The 15,222-nt window shown below is 45.7% G+C and overlaps 1 protein-coding gene across 1 annotated transcript; it reads right to left on the reverse strand.

Moving 5' to 3' along the window:
• Positions 1–8,775: 8,775 nt before the first annotated feature.
• LOC129507386 (uncharacterized) lies at positions 8,776–13,034 on the reverse strand (the record flags this gene model as incomplete). The annotated part of the gene is given in 3 exon segments (XM_055321764.1): positions 8,776–8,921; positions 9,225–9,305; positions 9,308–13,034. Coding segments are annotated over 3 exon segments (3,954 nt in total), but the record flags the coding sequence as incomplete, so codon positions are not given.
• Between the last annotated feature and the right edge of the window lie 2,188 nt (positions 13,035–15,222).

The following is a 15,222-nucleotide window of genomic DNA, read 5'->3' on the forward strand; positions in this document are numbered from 1 at the left end:
CCATTTCCTCTTGCATAATATTTACTACCAACATAGTGGTTTTCAATAACAAAGTAACTTGTTTCCCCCCACAGTTCCACAATTTGGCAGGTGTAGCAAGGCTGTCTTTGTCTGTTTCTATAAAGCACCCACTCAGTTGGAAGATAGAGCACCTACTTACAAGCTGGCTCATTCACATGGCTGACAAGTAGGTTTATTTGTCAGGGGGCACTTAATTGGGGCCAGATACCTCAGTTCCTTTCATATGGGCTCTCCCTGAATTTGTTGGCTTTCCTAGTGGCACAGTAGATATGTTCCAAGAGCAAGTAAGTATCCCTTCGAGGCTGAAGCAGTATTATATTCATGACCTAGCCTCAGAAGTCAAAATGTCTCACTTTTACCAGAATAAACAGTCTATCCAAATACAAAGCTAAGCACCATGGAACCAGGATTTCAAATCAAGACGTATCAATCTTATGCTATAATAAGAATATATGAAGTGGGAGATAGTTTGGTAACCATTTTTGGAAAATATAATGTCACAGTTTGTCCTCTGGTCACAAAAATCTAGATTCCTCCCACAAGCAAAATATACTCTCCCCTTCCCTAAGACACATCCCATTAGAGCATCATCAGCTTTAAGCCCACAATTTGTTATCTCAATCAGGTCTAGGTGTAGATGAAGCTTTTGGGTAGGGGTACTTACATACAACTTTTAAGTACTATTTCTCTTGATCTAAAGAACTGAGAAGCTAAAGATACATTATTTACCTACCACACACATATATATTGGTGAGATAGGCAACAGGAATAGGTAGGATCATTACCATAGACACTCGTTCTAAAAGGGAGGGAATTTAAAAGACACAGCAGCTATTGGTTTATAAAAATTCTGAAATGCAGGAAGGAATATACTGTCAATTCTATGATTAGGGCTCAGATGTACTGCATGAGAATTGTTCTCTGTAGTTCTTGTCTCCACCCTCCAAAACCATTGCTTTTGGTTTCTGAGTCACTCTTCTTTTTCCATAGGAAACAATCTGTGTTTGCAGTAATTTTCTCTGTCTGCTTCTTGCCTACGACCATTTCAGAATCTAAGGCATCATTCTATTTTATACTCTTTTTGATATTTTTGTCCAAACTGGTACAATTTTTTCAAAGATGTTTAGGCTTTTTGCCTATCAATTTATATAACCCACTTTACTAGACAAAAACCATATCCTTAATTTGAGGTAAGTCCTTCTCTACCTTATGTTCCATGTGAAATATCTATGGGACAATGGCTTTAAGATTCCTAGAAGACTGTTGTAATAGAGTTTGTAAGACATGCCCTTATATCTTTCTGAGAGCTCCTCAAAAGGGTCTATGAAGCAATACTCTAAATATTTTTTTTTTTCCCTCAGGTCCTTAAGGATCTCACAGGTCTACTCTGAATGGGGTTTTTACCTAGAAGCCATGTCTTAATTTCAGAATAATTTGCTATCTGGACCATCTGGGAATAAAAAAACAGTGCTATGATTTAATTTCAGACCCATTAAGTCCTGATTCGTTTGTATTTCCAGGAAATTTCATCTAAAGATTTAATAGGTTTTTCTTAAGCTCACCTCCCTCCACTTGCATTTTCCTAGAGACAGCCCAAAGAAGAAGTCAGCACTCCAATATTCTGTCTCAAAATTTTCTTACCTATATCATCAAGTTCACTAAGCACATTTCCCTTTGGTTCACCCTACTGCAGGGAATGGTGTACCAAGCCTCCCACCACTACATAACCAGGCTTCTCTTACTTTCAGCTTCCACTAACATTTTCCTTACTTTCCTTTACGCCTTCATTGCAAATACTGTCCCAAAATCTCCTTAGACTTTTGGAAGTAATTTTCTAGAAATTTTTTTAGACACCACCTATCACAATTACAAAGCCTGAGGTTTTTGTCATGGCTGTATTCCACTCAGTGCCAAAATCTAGTCTAGTTATTTATTTCTGCGAAGCAAACTGCATCCAAACCTTAATGGCTTAAAATGACAAAAATCCTTTGTTTTGTTTACAAATTGGCAATTTGGGCAAAGCTTGGTAGAAATAGCAAAAAGATGCTTACATACAGCTTGGAACTTCATTAGGGCTTTGGGAGTGGAACTTTCATACAGATTTCTTCACAGACTTTTTGAGCTTCCTCATGGCATGGTGGCTGAATTTGAAGAATAAGCATTCCAAGAGAATCAGGCAAAAAAAAATTTACATTTTATGATGTAGTATGAAAAATCACCCCACATCTCTTTTGCTGTTGTCACAAATATAAAGACAAAACACAAAGCCTTCACATGTTTCAGGCAGTGATTTACAGAAGATAAACTTCTCTTGAATTTTCCTATCACTTACAAATCTTACAGATGCTACAGCACAACATTTATTGGGGAAATCTGATGACTTATCAGCTTAGATAAAGAAGCTCTCTTTTGACATGTCATCAGTATGACAATTTCTGGAGCTCAGTTCTAGTTAAGAACCCTTCAATGTGAGGACAGACTTTTACTGCATTCCCTGTTGTACTCTTGAGTAAAATGACTCAATACATTATAATTTTTCATCAGGAACTTAATCAAAATTGTTAACAGTCTTAAGCATAGAACTTTCCCTTTCATCTCAGTTTTCTTTCAAAAATGCTCACATTGGATCATCAGACATGTTTTTCTTAAACACTAATGAATAGCTAAATGAGAACACTGCATATAACTGTATAATATAATTGTATTATAACATTAAAAAGTTATAATACAATTCATTTTTAATCTACACAATCCATACTTGGCAATATCTATAACAGCAAAATATGAAGGAGAAGCTGAGTCATCAATGTGAGTAAAAATGTCTTTACAATGGAAATTTCCATCTGATTTTCTATTATTCCACTAGAGTTGGTTTACTCTTCTACTAAGTCATCTGGATATCCAAGGAGGTATTTGATGTCATCAGCCTACTGCCCTCCCTTCCACAAACTGTACTCTCAGCAATTGTTGATGGCTTCTCCTATCTCACATCAAAAAATGACAACCAAATAAACTCTTTCTATTGCTCATTGCCATAAGGGCTGAAGGATTTCTAAGGAAATTGCTAATAGGGCTACTCCATCAAGGTTCACCACTGTGTGAAAGTGCTCTCATTGTATGGAATGTGAAGTTTAAAAAGATACATTTTTGTTTTGCTTTTCTAAGTCATGTTATCTCATTGAACTCATAGCATTAAATAATAGACCCCCAGGATTCCACAGAATCCCACTGAAAACTAAGTTCTAGAGCAATTTTAAATCCTATCACAAAGAGGCATTTAAGTGCTTTCTGGGTGCCTTTCTCATATATGCATATTTTTTCTGCTCAAGTATATGTATTTGCTAAATGATTATTTAGTGAGTGGGAATTAAATGGAAAATAGAGAGAAATTTAAAAAGCCAGTCTTTGCTTTTAATGAGACAAAAAAAAAAGTAACTAGAGAAAAAACAAAACATGGTAAAAAAATTAAAGAACTAAATGTAGCAATCATAGAAGGCCATAAGAGAACAACACAGAAATGAAAAGAAACAAGCAAAGGAAAGCTGTTAGAATTTAATACAAATATTCTGACATTCAAATTTGACAATATTGAACTTCCTCAGAGCCTTGTGCTCCTGAAAAACAGTGAAAGTTAAGAAATCCTTCCACACTTTTATGTTATGAGAAATAGCTTGCTGCATATGACTTAGGTAAGATAGACTTACAAAAGACCCCTTTGTTTACCTATGAAAAGTCTGGACAAGAACCATCTAAATTCCTTTTTCTTTCCGGGGTTGGGGGTGCTCTTCAATGATTAGCTGAGAAATTTATTCCTATTAATGAATCTAGACAAACTGTGTACTTACATGCTTTGACTAGATTTTAATCAGGCTTCTCCCTTGGCCATAGGCCTTGGACCCTAAATTATCTTTGAATTTAAGCAAGCAAGCACTGCAATGCAGAACAACCCCTTTTAATGGCCTCTCCAGAGAATCCAATGACCTCAGGTGAAAAACTTCCCCAGCAAATTTCCTCTTGACTCTGTTGGAGTAGGCAGTTAGACAGACATGAGCAGGAGGGGAGAAAGGAGTATGACAGGTGGACAATTGCCAGGGACCACTCAGTCTCCACCCAGAGACCATTCCATCTGCTTTAGACCAACTCCTTTTGCAGTTCAGCACAGACAGATGAGCAGAAGATATGGGCTACAGGGACTTTCCCAACTTCAGAGCATGTGCACTTAAGAAAGACCATGTCCACTAGTAACCTGGAGGCTGTTATAATATTATGATAATACTATTTGCAGTGAGGTTTGCTGCTATCCCCTGCTGCAGGTTGCACTTGGGTGCTCCAGAGAAGATGAGCACACAAACTTGCACAAAAGGTTGGAGAGGAAGAAACCCAAGGCAGATCCAAGAGTGGATTGATAATACAAGATGGCAGGGAGGAGACCAAATAAAACCCCATAAAAGAACTCAGTGAGAAATTCAGTGTGCTGTCACCCATCCCTGGGTCAGCCTGCTCTTCTGTCTCTGGAGTATTACTGTCCCTAAATAAGGGACAGTTCCTAATAAGACAGTTTCTTATTTCTTGCTAAATAAGAAACCTTTGCTACTTTAATTCCCTCTCCAGTCTCAACTAAATTTTTTCCTTGGAGAAGGCAAAGGTCCAGGAGTTCCACCCAGTAACAACCATACCTGCTCTTTCCACTGCCTCACAACCAATTCGTTCTAGCCTTGTTTAACCCTCCTTGTCAACGAAATGTCCTTTCTGTCTGACCTTTGAGACACTTGCAGATCTCAGGTTATGGCTTCCTTCTTGTGTTGAATTAATCCCCTTCTCTTTTGTACAAGAGTTTTTTCAAATAAAGTCTCTTTGTATTTTTTGTTAGTTGACAAATTCTAGTAATATGTCATAAGAGACTGAAATCTGGAAAGATTTATGTACAATATTATATGTAATAATATAATATGTAACAATATTATATGTAATAACAAAACACTGAAACAATCTCAAGTTCTACTAAGAACTGGTTTAAAAAAAATTGTGATAGAATTTCTTCCATGCAATTGGAAGAAAAAATGAGGAAGACCTACATTTATTAATAAGGAAAATGCCTTAAATATATTAAATAAAAAAACAATGAGCATAGCACTTTTGTGGCCTAATACGTGATCTATTCTAGAGGATGTTCCATGTGCCCTTGAAAAACATGTGTACTTTGCTGTTTTAGGATGCAATGTTCTTGAGGATCCCTGTGTGGCTCAGCAGTTTAGCATCTGCTTTCGGCCCAGGGTGTGATCCTGGAGTCCCAGGATCAAGTCCCACATGGGACTCCCTACATGGAGCCTGCTTCTCCCTCTGCCTATGTCTCTGCCTCTCTCTCTGTCTCTCATGAATAAATAAATAAAATCTTAAAAAAAAAAAAAAGGATGCAATGTTCTGAATATATCTATTAGATCCATCTAATCTAGTGTTTCAAAGCCACTGTTTCCTTGTTGATTTTCTATTTGGATAATCTGTCCATTGATGTAAGTGGGATCTTAAAGTCCCCCACTATTATTGTATTATTCTCGCTTATTTCCTTCATGTTTGTCATTAACGGTTTATGCATTTGGATGATTCCCTGTTGGGTGCATAAATATTTACAATTGTTCTTCTTGCTGGATTGTTCTATTTTTTTATAGTGTCTTTTGTCTCTTGTAACAGTCTATGCTTTAAAGTCATTTTGTCTGATACAAGTATTGCTAACCTGGCTTTCTTTTGGCATCCACTTGCATTATAAACATCCCCTCACTTTCAACCTGCAGGTGTCTTTAGGTCTGAAAAGAGTTTCTTATAGGCAGCAGATAGATGCATCTTATTTATTTATTCTGTCACACTATGTTTTCTGATTGATTGGAGTGGTTAGTCCATTCATATTCAAACTAATTACTGATAGATATGTATTTATTGCCATTTTATTATTTGTTTTGTGGTTATTTAGTAGTTTTTTTTCTGATCCTTTCTTCTCTTGCTCTGTTTCATGGTTTCTTGGCTTTCTTTAGTGATAACATGGATTCCTGTCTCTTTGTCTTTTGGATATTTATTACTAGTTTTTGATTTGTGGTTACCTTTAGGTTTGTATATAAACCCTCCATATAGCAGCCTATTTGAAGTTGATGATTGCTTAAGCTTAAGCCCTTTCTTTACTCTTCTCTACCACCCCCACATTTTAGGTGTATAGTTGTTGGACCCTGGCTCACGGGTGCCAACGTGGCCCGGTGGACGCCCCAGAGACCCAGACCCCAGACAGGCAGATGCAATTAGCAAGAGGGTTTATTGAACGTTTGCGCAAACGGGCTCTCCGCCTCCGAGGAGGAAAAGAGCCCCGATTAGCAGTTACAGGTATCTTTTAAAAGGCAAAAGGAAAGAAACTGCCTAAAGACAAAAGAACCGCGGGAGTCTCGTAGCATCCAGGTTGATTTCGGGGAGGGTCAACATGAACCTATTCAGGGACATTCCAGTCAGGGTGTGGGGGGGGGGGAACGGTTTTCTTATTGTAAACAGAATGCTTTTAGTTGCTAAAATTTCAGGAAGAAGACTGGATGGGCTGCCTCTGGATTAGGGCTGGCCCTACTTACAAGGGGGGAGGTTTCTTCATTCCCTCCTCTTGTTTGGGCTGATTTTAACCTTAAAATCTTAGGGAACATTTATTTTTTCAGTTTGGAGGGCCCGACATTGCTGAGTTAATACCAGAGCTTGGGTAATAGACAATCTGTCTCGGATGAACTGGAGCAGCTGGTTGAGGACGCAAGGGCCGAAAGTTAGCAGCAGGAGCAGGATAACTAGAGGGCCCATAATGGTAGAGATTAGGGTGGTCAACCAGGGAGACTGGTTAAACCAGCTTTCAAACCAGCCCTGCTGGGCCTCCCGGTCCCTTTGTCTTTTATTTAACCTTTCCCTGAGTTTGGCCATGGAGTCTCTGATGACTCCAGAATGGTCTGCATAGAAACAGCATTCCTCTCCCAGGGCCGCACACAGTCCTCCCTCTTTCAGGAATAGTAAATCCAAGCCTCTCCTGTTGTGAAGTGCTACTTCTGAAAGTGAGGTGAGGGACTGTTCTAGCTTAGAAACGGACTGCTCTAGTGTCCGTAGATCCTCATCTACAGCTGTTTGGAGTTCAATATAATGTTGTGAGTCCTGGATCAGAGCAGCTGCGCCAGTACCCACCCCAGCAGCGACCCCTAGTCCCAACATAACGGCTAAGGTTAGGGAGACAGGTTCGCGCCGAAAACGGGTGGGAGGTTTATCATACTGATTTTCTAGAGTTTCAGCAGGGTGATAGAACACCCTGGGTATGATCTGCACCATGACACAGAAGTCATTTGAGCTATTTAGAACCTTAGCCGACACACAGGGGGTGAGGCCTTTGTTGCATGCCCACCAAGTTCCCGGCTGGGGCTCCAGGTAAGAATCAGTCCCCAAAATCGGGGTGGTAGTGTTACAGAGTCTCTGGTAGCCCCGGGGGGGTGTTCCTATGCAGGTTCCCTGTCCTGTAACTTCTGTAAGGGTGAATTGTGGTTGGGAGTCGGGTGTGCATCCCTGAGTGCTAGTGATGTTATTATAGGTCCCTGAAGTAGCAATTCCCTCATAATAAGGGGGAGGGGAAGCAAGGCAGAGCCAGCAGGATTTAGTTACATCGGGGCTGGTTCGATTAAGGGCCAGGAATGCCCCTATGATAAGATTAAACAGTCGTTGTCCCGTCTCGGGTGACGACCCAGGGGTTGGAGTGACCGCGAAGTTAGTGGGTGCGGCACTCCCTGCGGCTAGGGCCGGGGCAGCTCTTTGTTCCCCGAGGACCGCGTTAGGCCCGATCGCCACGGGGTCTGGGGATTCTATTTTTAGTTTAATTCTGAATATAAAACCATCATCTGTTCTTTCTTTGTATAACCTGAGTCCCCACGTATATCCATTGGCCCAGTAAGTAGCCCTTTTTCCGGGCTCCGTGAAGGATATCCGTAGGGGATGACACCACCCTTGGCAGGGCCCATAATTAAGGGTTTTCCATTTGCTAAATGTCGGGTGAGTATAGTTAGCCTTGACAGTGATATAATCCCAGGAGGAGGAGGGCCTCCATTCTGTATCCCCCGTAGTTTCGCACCCCCAATTTTTACAATAAAAATATTCCCCTCCTCCACAGGTGGGATTTAGCCTGCGATCTCTGTGGTGCCCGGGACAGACATAAAAGGGAAGAGTGCTTAGCATGGCCCTTCTGTCAGGCGTGCCACATCCTCCCCATGGGTCTAATCCCAGTCGCCCTGGAGGGCTTTCTTGGTTAGGGGCTCTAGAGGTGTCGAAGTATCCCTCTAGGTCCCATGGGCTAGGGGCCCCTATGGTTAGCTTGCATAGGTCAGGATATAGGTCAGGCCACCAGGTTCCCACGGGGGCGGTCTTAGTTATAGACCAGACCTCGTCACCCCCAGACGTTAGTACCTGCCAGGTTAACCTTTTGAGGGCATGAGGGTCACCTCTGGCGGAGGTGAAGAGCGCTAGGAGAGGTAGGAATATTACAACTGTCATTGAACAATTTTTGAAAGTCTTATCTTGAGCGGGTTTTGGGTGCGGTGGAGCTTCCATTGGAGCGGCTCGTCCGGTCCGTCCTGGCTGGCGTCAGCGGTGCTCGTTGATGGGGCGCGCTTGACGTGTGAGGCGTGGACCCAAGCAGCAATGCCGTCTACCTTTAAGGCGGTTGGGGTGGTCAGTAGTACAGTATATGGGCCCTTCCAGCGGGGCTCAAGCGTCCTGGACTGATGTCTCCTGACGTAGACGGAGTCCCCGATCTGGAACGGGTGTGGGCCGGTTGTGTCTCCGGGGCGGTAGACAGCCGCAAGGGGTTTCCAGATCTGGTGCTGGATAATCTGGAGCGCCTTTAGCCTGTCCTGTAAACCGGGAGTGTTAGCAAGAGGGTCAATAGCAGAGTCTAGTAAGTCCGTTACTGGTGGGGGACCTCCATAGAGAATCTCGTAAGGAGTTAGCCCATGGCGCGCGGGAGTGTTCCGGACTCGGAACAGAACCATAGGGAGGAGTTGGACCCAGTCTCTAGTGCCAGTCTCCAATGTCAATTTAGTTAGGGTCTCTTTAATTGTTCTATTCATTCTTTCTACCTGACCTGAGCTCTGGGGTCTGTATGCACAATGTAATTTCCAATTTATCCCCAGTAATCTGGCCACCAACTGACTTACCTGGGAGACGAAGGCGGGGCCGTTGTCCGACCCTATTACCTTGGGCAGTCCAAACCGCGGGAAAATTTCTTCCAGGATTTTCTTGACAACCACCTGGGCGGTTTCTCGCTTGGTGGGGAAAGCTTCTGTCCAGCCTGAAAAGGTATCTATAAACACTAGGAGGTACTTGTTACCATATTTACCTGGCTTGATTTCAGTGAAGTCTACTTCCCAATTAGTTCCGGGTCTTTCTCCCCTCATCCTGGTTCCCTCAGGCATCTTGAGGTGTTTGGTATTTACCTTAGCACAAGGTACACAAGCATCGGTTACCTGTTGGATCAGGGAGGGGAGTTTGGGAATGTAATAGGTCTGACCTTCTCTCTGGAGGAGTGCTTTTAATTTTTTGTGTCCGAGGTGAGTCCATCGGTGGAGGTGAGTCACCAGTTCTTTGGCCCTTTTCTGGGGCAGGACCGTCTTCCCTTGGTGTTTCCAGACCTTCATTTGCTCGTCATATCCTGCCCCTATTTGCTGGACGATATCTAGGTCGCTGTCTGAGCACTCGAGAGAGAGTTGCCCCGGTGTCCGGACAGCCTCTGGTACTTGTAGGGAGAGGGCCTGTGGGCCTAGTGCAGCGGCCCGTGCTGTCTCATCGGCCATCCTGTTCCCCTCTGCTACTGGGTCATTGCCTCGCTGATGCCCAGGACAGTGAATTATACTCAGTTTTCTCGGCAGAAAGAGGGAATGGAGAAGATCTTGTATTTCTTCTCTGTTTTTGATGTTTTTACCTGCTGAGGTTAGGAGACCCCTTCTACAGTATATTTCTCCATGAACATGGGCAGTTGCAAAAGCATATCTGCTGTCAGTATAAATGTTGACCTTTTTGTCCTTAGCCTTTCTTAGGGCCTGAGTTAGGGCTATAAGCTCTGCCCTTTGAGCTGAAGTCCCAGGCTCTAAGGCACTGGCCCAAATGACAGCTTTCCCATCTACCACGGCTGCCCCGGCTTTACGCTCACCATTTCGTAGAAAGCTACTCCCATCGGTGTACCAGGTTGCTTCAGCATCTGGCAAAGGCTGGTCTGTCAAGTCCCCTCTGGTGCCATGGACTTCAGCTAGGATCTGGTGACAATCATGCATTACTAGGGAGGGGGACTCGGTTTCTGGAAGCAAGGTGGCCGGGTTTAGAGATGTAGCCGTTCCAAACTGTATCCGCTCAGAATTCAGTAACATGGCCTGATAATGGGTGACCCGGGCGTTTGAGAGCCATCGATCAGGGGGCTGGCGGATGACTGTCTCTATGGCGTGGGGGGCCACCACAGTGAGGGGTTGGCCAAAAGTCAACTTGTCTGAGTCTTTTACCAGGACTGCCACAGCCGCTATTATTCGGAGACATGGGGGCCATCCTGCAGCCACGCTGTCTAATTTTTTTGAAAAGTATGCCACGGGCCTTTTCCAGGGTCCCAGTTTTTGAGTTAGGACCCCTTTTGCTATTCCATTATGTTCATCAACATACAGCGTAAAAGGCTTGGTTACATCTGGGAGGCTCAGGGCAGGGGCGGTCAATAAGGCCCTTTTTATTTTGTCAAAAGCCAATTGCTGCTCCTTTCCCCAGTGGTAGGGGGTGTTGGATTTCGTGAGAGGATATAGGGGAGCCGCCATCTCCGCAAACCCGGGTATCCAGAGGCGGCAGAACCCAGCACTGCCGAGGAACTCTCGTAGTCCTTTGGCATTAGTGGGTGCTGGGATCAGGGCTACAGCCTTTTTGCGGCTCTCCGTCAGCCACCTCTGGCCTCCTTCCAGGAGATATCCCAGATAGGTCACTTGTCTCTGGCCTATTTGGGCCTTTTTGGCAGAGGCCCTATACCCCAGTTCTCCCAGTCTCTCAAGCAGGGCCCCCGTACCTTTTACACAATCCTGTTCTGTCCTAGCCGCCAGGAGCAAATCATCCACGTACTGCAGGAGGACGAGGTCCGGATGGCCAACTCGGAAATCTGCCAAATCCCGATGCAAGGCCTCATCGAACAAAGTGGGGGAGTTTTTGAATCCCTGTGGCAGCCTTGTCCAAGTGAGTTGTCCTGAGAATCCCGTCTCAGGATCTTTCCATTCAAAAGCAAAAATAGGCTGGCTTTGAGAGCTTAACCTCAGGCAGAAGAATGCATCTTTTAGATCTAACACCGTATACCAGACATGGCTTGGGGGTAAGGTGCTGAGCAAGTTGTAGGGATTCGGCACCGTGGGATGTATGTCCTCTGTCCTCCAGTTAACCTCTCGTAAATCTTGTACCGGCCGGTAATCTCCTGTGCCGGGTTTTTTTACGGGCAATAGAGGAGTATTCCAGGGCGACTGGCAAGGTATTAAAATGCCCAATTGTAATAGTCTCTGTATGTGGGGCCGAATGCCTTCTTTGGCCTCTTTGCTCATTGAATATTGCCGGATCGATATGGGGGTGGCCGAGGGTTTTAAGTTTATAATTATGGGCGGCTGGTTTACAGCTAGTCCCATTCCGGCCGTTTCCACCCAGGCCTGAGGGTAGTTAGTGAGCCATTCAGAATCTAGGGGCTGCACGGACGGTGGAGAGTCCTCGTGCAGCCGGTGTTCATCCTCTAGGCGCAAGGTCAGTACCTGGAGGGGCTGCCCTCCCGCGCCAGTAATAGTGGCCCCTTTTTGCTGAAAATGTATCTGGGCCCCTACTTTTGAAAGAAGGTCTCTGCCTAGGAGAGGGTAAGGGCAGTCTGGGACCAGTAAGAAGGAATGCGTTACTTGCCCAGTGCTCAGGTGGACCTTCCGTTCGGTTGTCCATCGATAAAACTTGCCTCCAGTTGCCCCCTGAACCCAAGACGTTTTAGAGCTCAAGGGTCCTTTTGCCTCAGTTAAAACTGAATGTTGAGCTCCCGTATCGACCAGGAAGGTCACCGGCTGTCCCCCCACTTTAAGGGTTATCCGAGGCTCAGGGGGGGGTTCCTGGCCCTGACACCCCTAATCTTCATCTTCTAGGGACAAAACAGGAATGGGCTTCTTTTTAGGTCCCTGCGTTTGGCCCTTCCTTGGGCAATCTTTAACCCAATGTCCTTTTTCCTTGCAGTAGGCACACTGGTCTCGTTCAACCCGTGGTCCTCTTTTGTCTCCCAGGTCCCTACTCTGTCCTGACTTACTCTGCCCTGAGCCCTGTACTACGGTGGCCAGTATCCTAGTCAGCTCTTTGTTACGTCTTTTATCTCTCTTATCCTCCCGTTCCTCTTGCTCTTTACGGATCCTTTCCTCCCTTTCCTCTAGAGTTTCTCGCTTGTTAAAAACCTTCTCTGCCTCTTTCACTAAGTCCTGTAAGGTGTACCCCTGAAGTCCCTCCAACCGTTGTAACTTATTACGAATATCCGAGGCCGACTGTCCAATGAAGGACATAATTACATCTGGTTGGCGGTCTTCAGCCAAGGGGTCAAAGGGAGTATACATGCGGTAGCCTTCTATTAACCTCTCCAGAAAACCTGCCGGCGTCTCCTCTTTTCCCTGCACTATAGCACGTACCTTTGCCAAATTGGTGGGGCGACGCCCTGCCCCTTTGAGACCCGCTAGGAGTACCTGGCGATAGAGACGGAGCCGCTCCCTACCAGCAACAGTGTCGTAGTCCCAGGTCGGGCGAACCAAGGGGAAAACATCCTCAATCTCATTAGGCAGCTGGGTCGGCCTCCCATCCGCCCCCGGGACGTTTTTCCGAGCTTCGAGGTACACGCGCTGTCTCTCCTCCGTGGTGAGGAGAGTCTGCAGGAGCTGTTGGCGGTCATCCCAGGTCGGCTGGTGGGTCAACAGAATTGACTCAATTAATCCGGTTAGCGCCTGGGGGTCTCGGGAGAAGGAGGGGTTATGAGTTTTCCAGTTGTAAAGGTCCGAGGCAGAGAACGGCCAATATTGCATCTGGCCGCCTACTGACCGGAGGGGAAATGCCTGGGAGGTCCAGACGTCTTCCGACTCTCCCCCGCGCTCTCGCCGAAAGCGGAGGCGACTGGCGAGCGGGGGTGAAGCGAGGGGTTGCCCCTCTGCCCCCGTAGAGTCGGGGGACGGAGCTGAGGGAGCGGAGGGAGAGGTAGGGGCCTCCGAGCGGGGCGTTGGGGGTTGGGCATAAGGGGGAGGGGAGGAGTCCAAGAGAAGGAGACTGTCCTGATCCCCTGGGAGCACAGGCGGCTCCTTAGGTTTTGATTCAGGAAATTTTAGGGGGCAAAGGGTGGATGGAGAGGAGGGACGGGGAATTGGGGGAGTGTGGCAGGGAGGGAGTGAGGGTCTCGGGCCCGGTCCCCCTTGAGAAGGGATAAAGCAATTTATCCAGGGGGGGGGATTCTTAGCGAGATCCTCCCATACTATGATGTACGGCACCTGATCGAGGTGTCCATTGGGTCCTGGCTGGAAGACCAGGGCCTTCACCTGCAAGATAATATCAATATTAAAAGTTCCGTTCCTGGGCCACCCGACGTTGAAAGCGGCCACTCTGAGGAGCAGAAGGTGACCCATCTTCGTCTTCTGACTTCGACCGAAAGATTGTGTGCCCGGCCGGCGACTTCTTTCCAGTGATCTAGAGTGAGGCTTAAAGGGGTGGTTACAGTCTGCCCCATGGGTGTAGAGAAGGGGTGAGCGGTGAGGAGGAGGACAGGAAAGGAAGAGAAACACGGAACGAACAGACGCACACGAACGACAGGACTGGCGCGGCAGATTCAGATGGGAGCGGTCGCGAACAACGACCTTCCCTGAAGAGGAGGGAGTGCCGGGGCTCCGTTCCTCTTCCAGACCACTCCGGAGTCCGACTCCGGAGGGGAACCAGGGGTCTCGGGCACGTCTGCCTCCCCCGCTGGTCCAAATACAGAACACAGAGTACAGCGTCCTGCAGGCACAATACAGACCCGGCACAAAACAGACCCGGCCAGTCAGACAAACGGACGAGACAGATATGACATTTAGCGAGCTCGGTCTTACCTCCTACCGGTCTTAGGATTGAGTCTGGGGCGTCTTAGATCCCGGACGAGCCCCCAAATGTTGGACCCTGGCTCACGGGTGCCAACGTGGCCCGGTGGACGCCCCAGAGACCCAGACCCCAGACAGGCAGATGCAATTAGCAAGAGGGTTTATTGAACGTTTGCGCAAACGGGCTCTCCGCCTCCGAGGAGGAAAAGAGCCCCGATTAGCAGTTACAGGGATCTTTTAAAAGGCAAAAGGAAAGAAACTGCCTAAAGACAAAAGAACCGCGGGAGTCTCGTAGCATCCAGGTTGATTTCGGGGAGGGTCAACATGAACCTATTCAGGGACATTCCAGTCAGGGTGTGGGGGGGGGGAACGGTTTTCTTATTGTAAACAGAATGCTTTTAGTTGCTAAAATTTCAGGAAGAAGACTGGATGGGCTGCCTCTGGATTAGGGCTGGCCCTACTTACAAGGGGGGAGGTTTCTTCATAGTGTCATATCTTACATCTTTTTATTTTATTAATCCCTTGACTGATTTTTATAGAAAAACTTATTTGTACTGCTTTTGTGTTTTGTTTTTTTTTTACTTAGAATACACTCATTTGTGTAGATAATAATACACATATTCTTATATACTGACACTTTATATTGTAGAGGAGGGGAAAATATCTTTTTCCTCTATCCATCTTAGGTTCTCCAGCTGGTGCCCTGAAAATTAGACTGGTAAAAGACTAACAAGAGAAAAATAAACAGAAGTTTAATAACATGTGCATTGCTCATGTACACATGGGAGTGCCCATTAATGAGCAACCCAAAGGAACAATTAGAACATGGATTTATATACCAATTTTGGCTAACAAAGAAAAAGGGGCTTGGGGCTTCTGAAGAGACGAGGGAAGCTTTGGGAAGAGGCCCCGGAAGAGTGGTGAATAAAGGAAGGGTTTTTTTCATAAGCTTTATTATACTGTTTTTAAATTTTGCCTTCTCTTTTGACAAGAGTTGTTAAGAGTCTTCCTCTTCCTGGTGTGGGAGATGGAAACACCTTTACAAATGGGAATTTCCTTTACAAAAATAAAACTT

Source organism: Nyctereutes procyonoides, unplaced genomic scaffold, assembly GCF_905146905.1.
Source record: "Nyctereutes procyonoides isolate TBG_1078 unplaced genomic scaffold, NYPRO_anot_genome, whole genome shotgun sequence".
Lineage (NCBI taxonomy): Eukaryota > Metazoa > Chordata > Mammalia > Carnivora > Canidae > Nyctereutes > Nyctereutes procyonoides.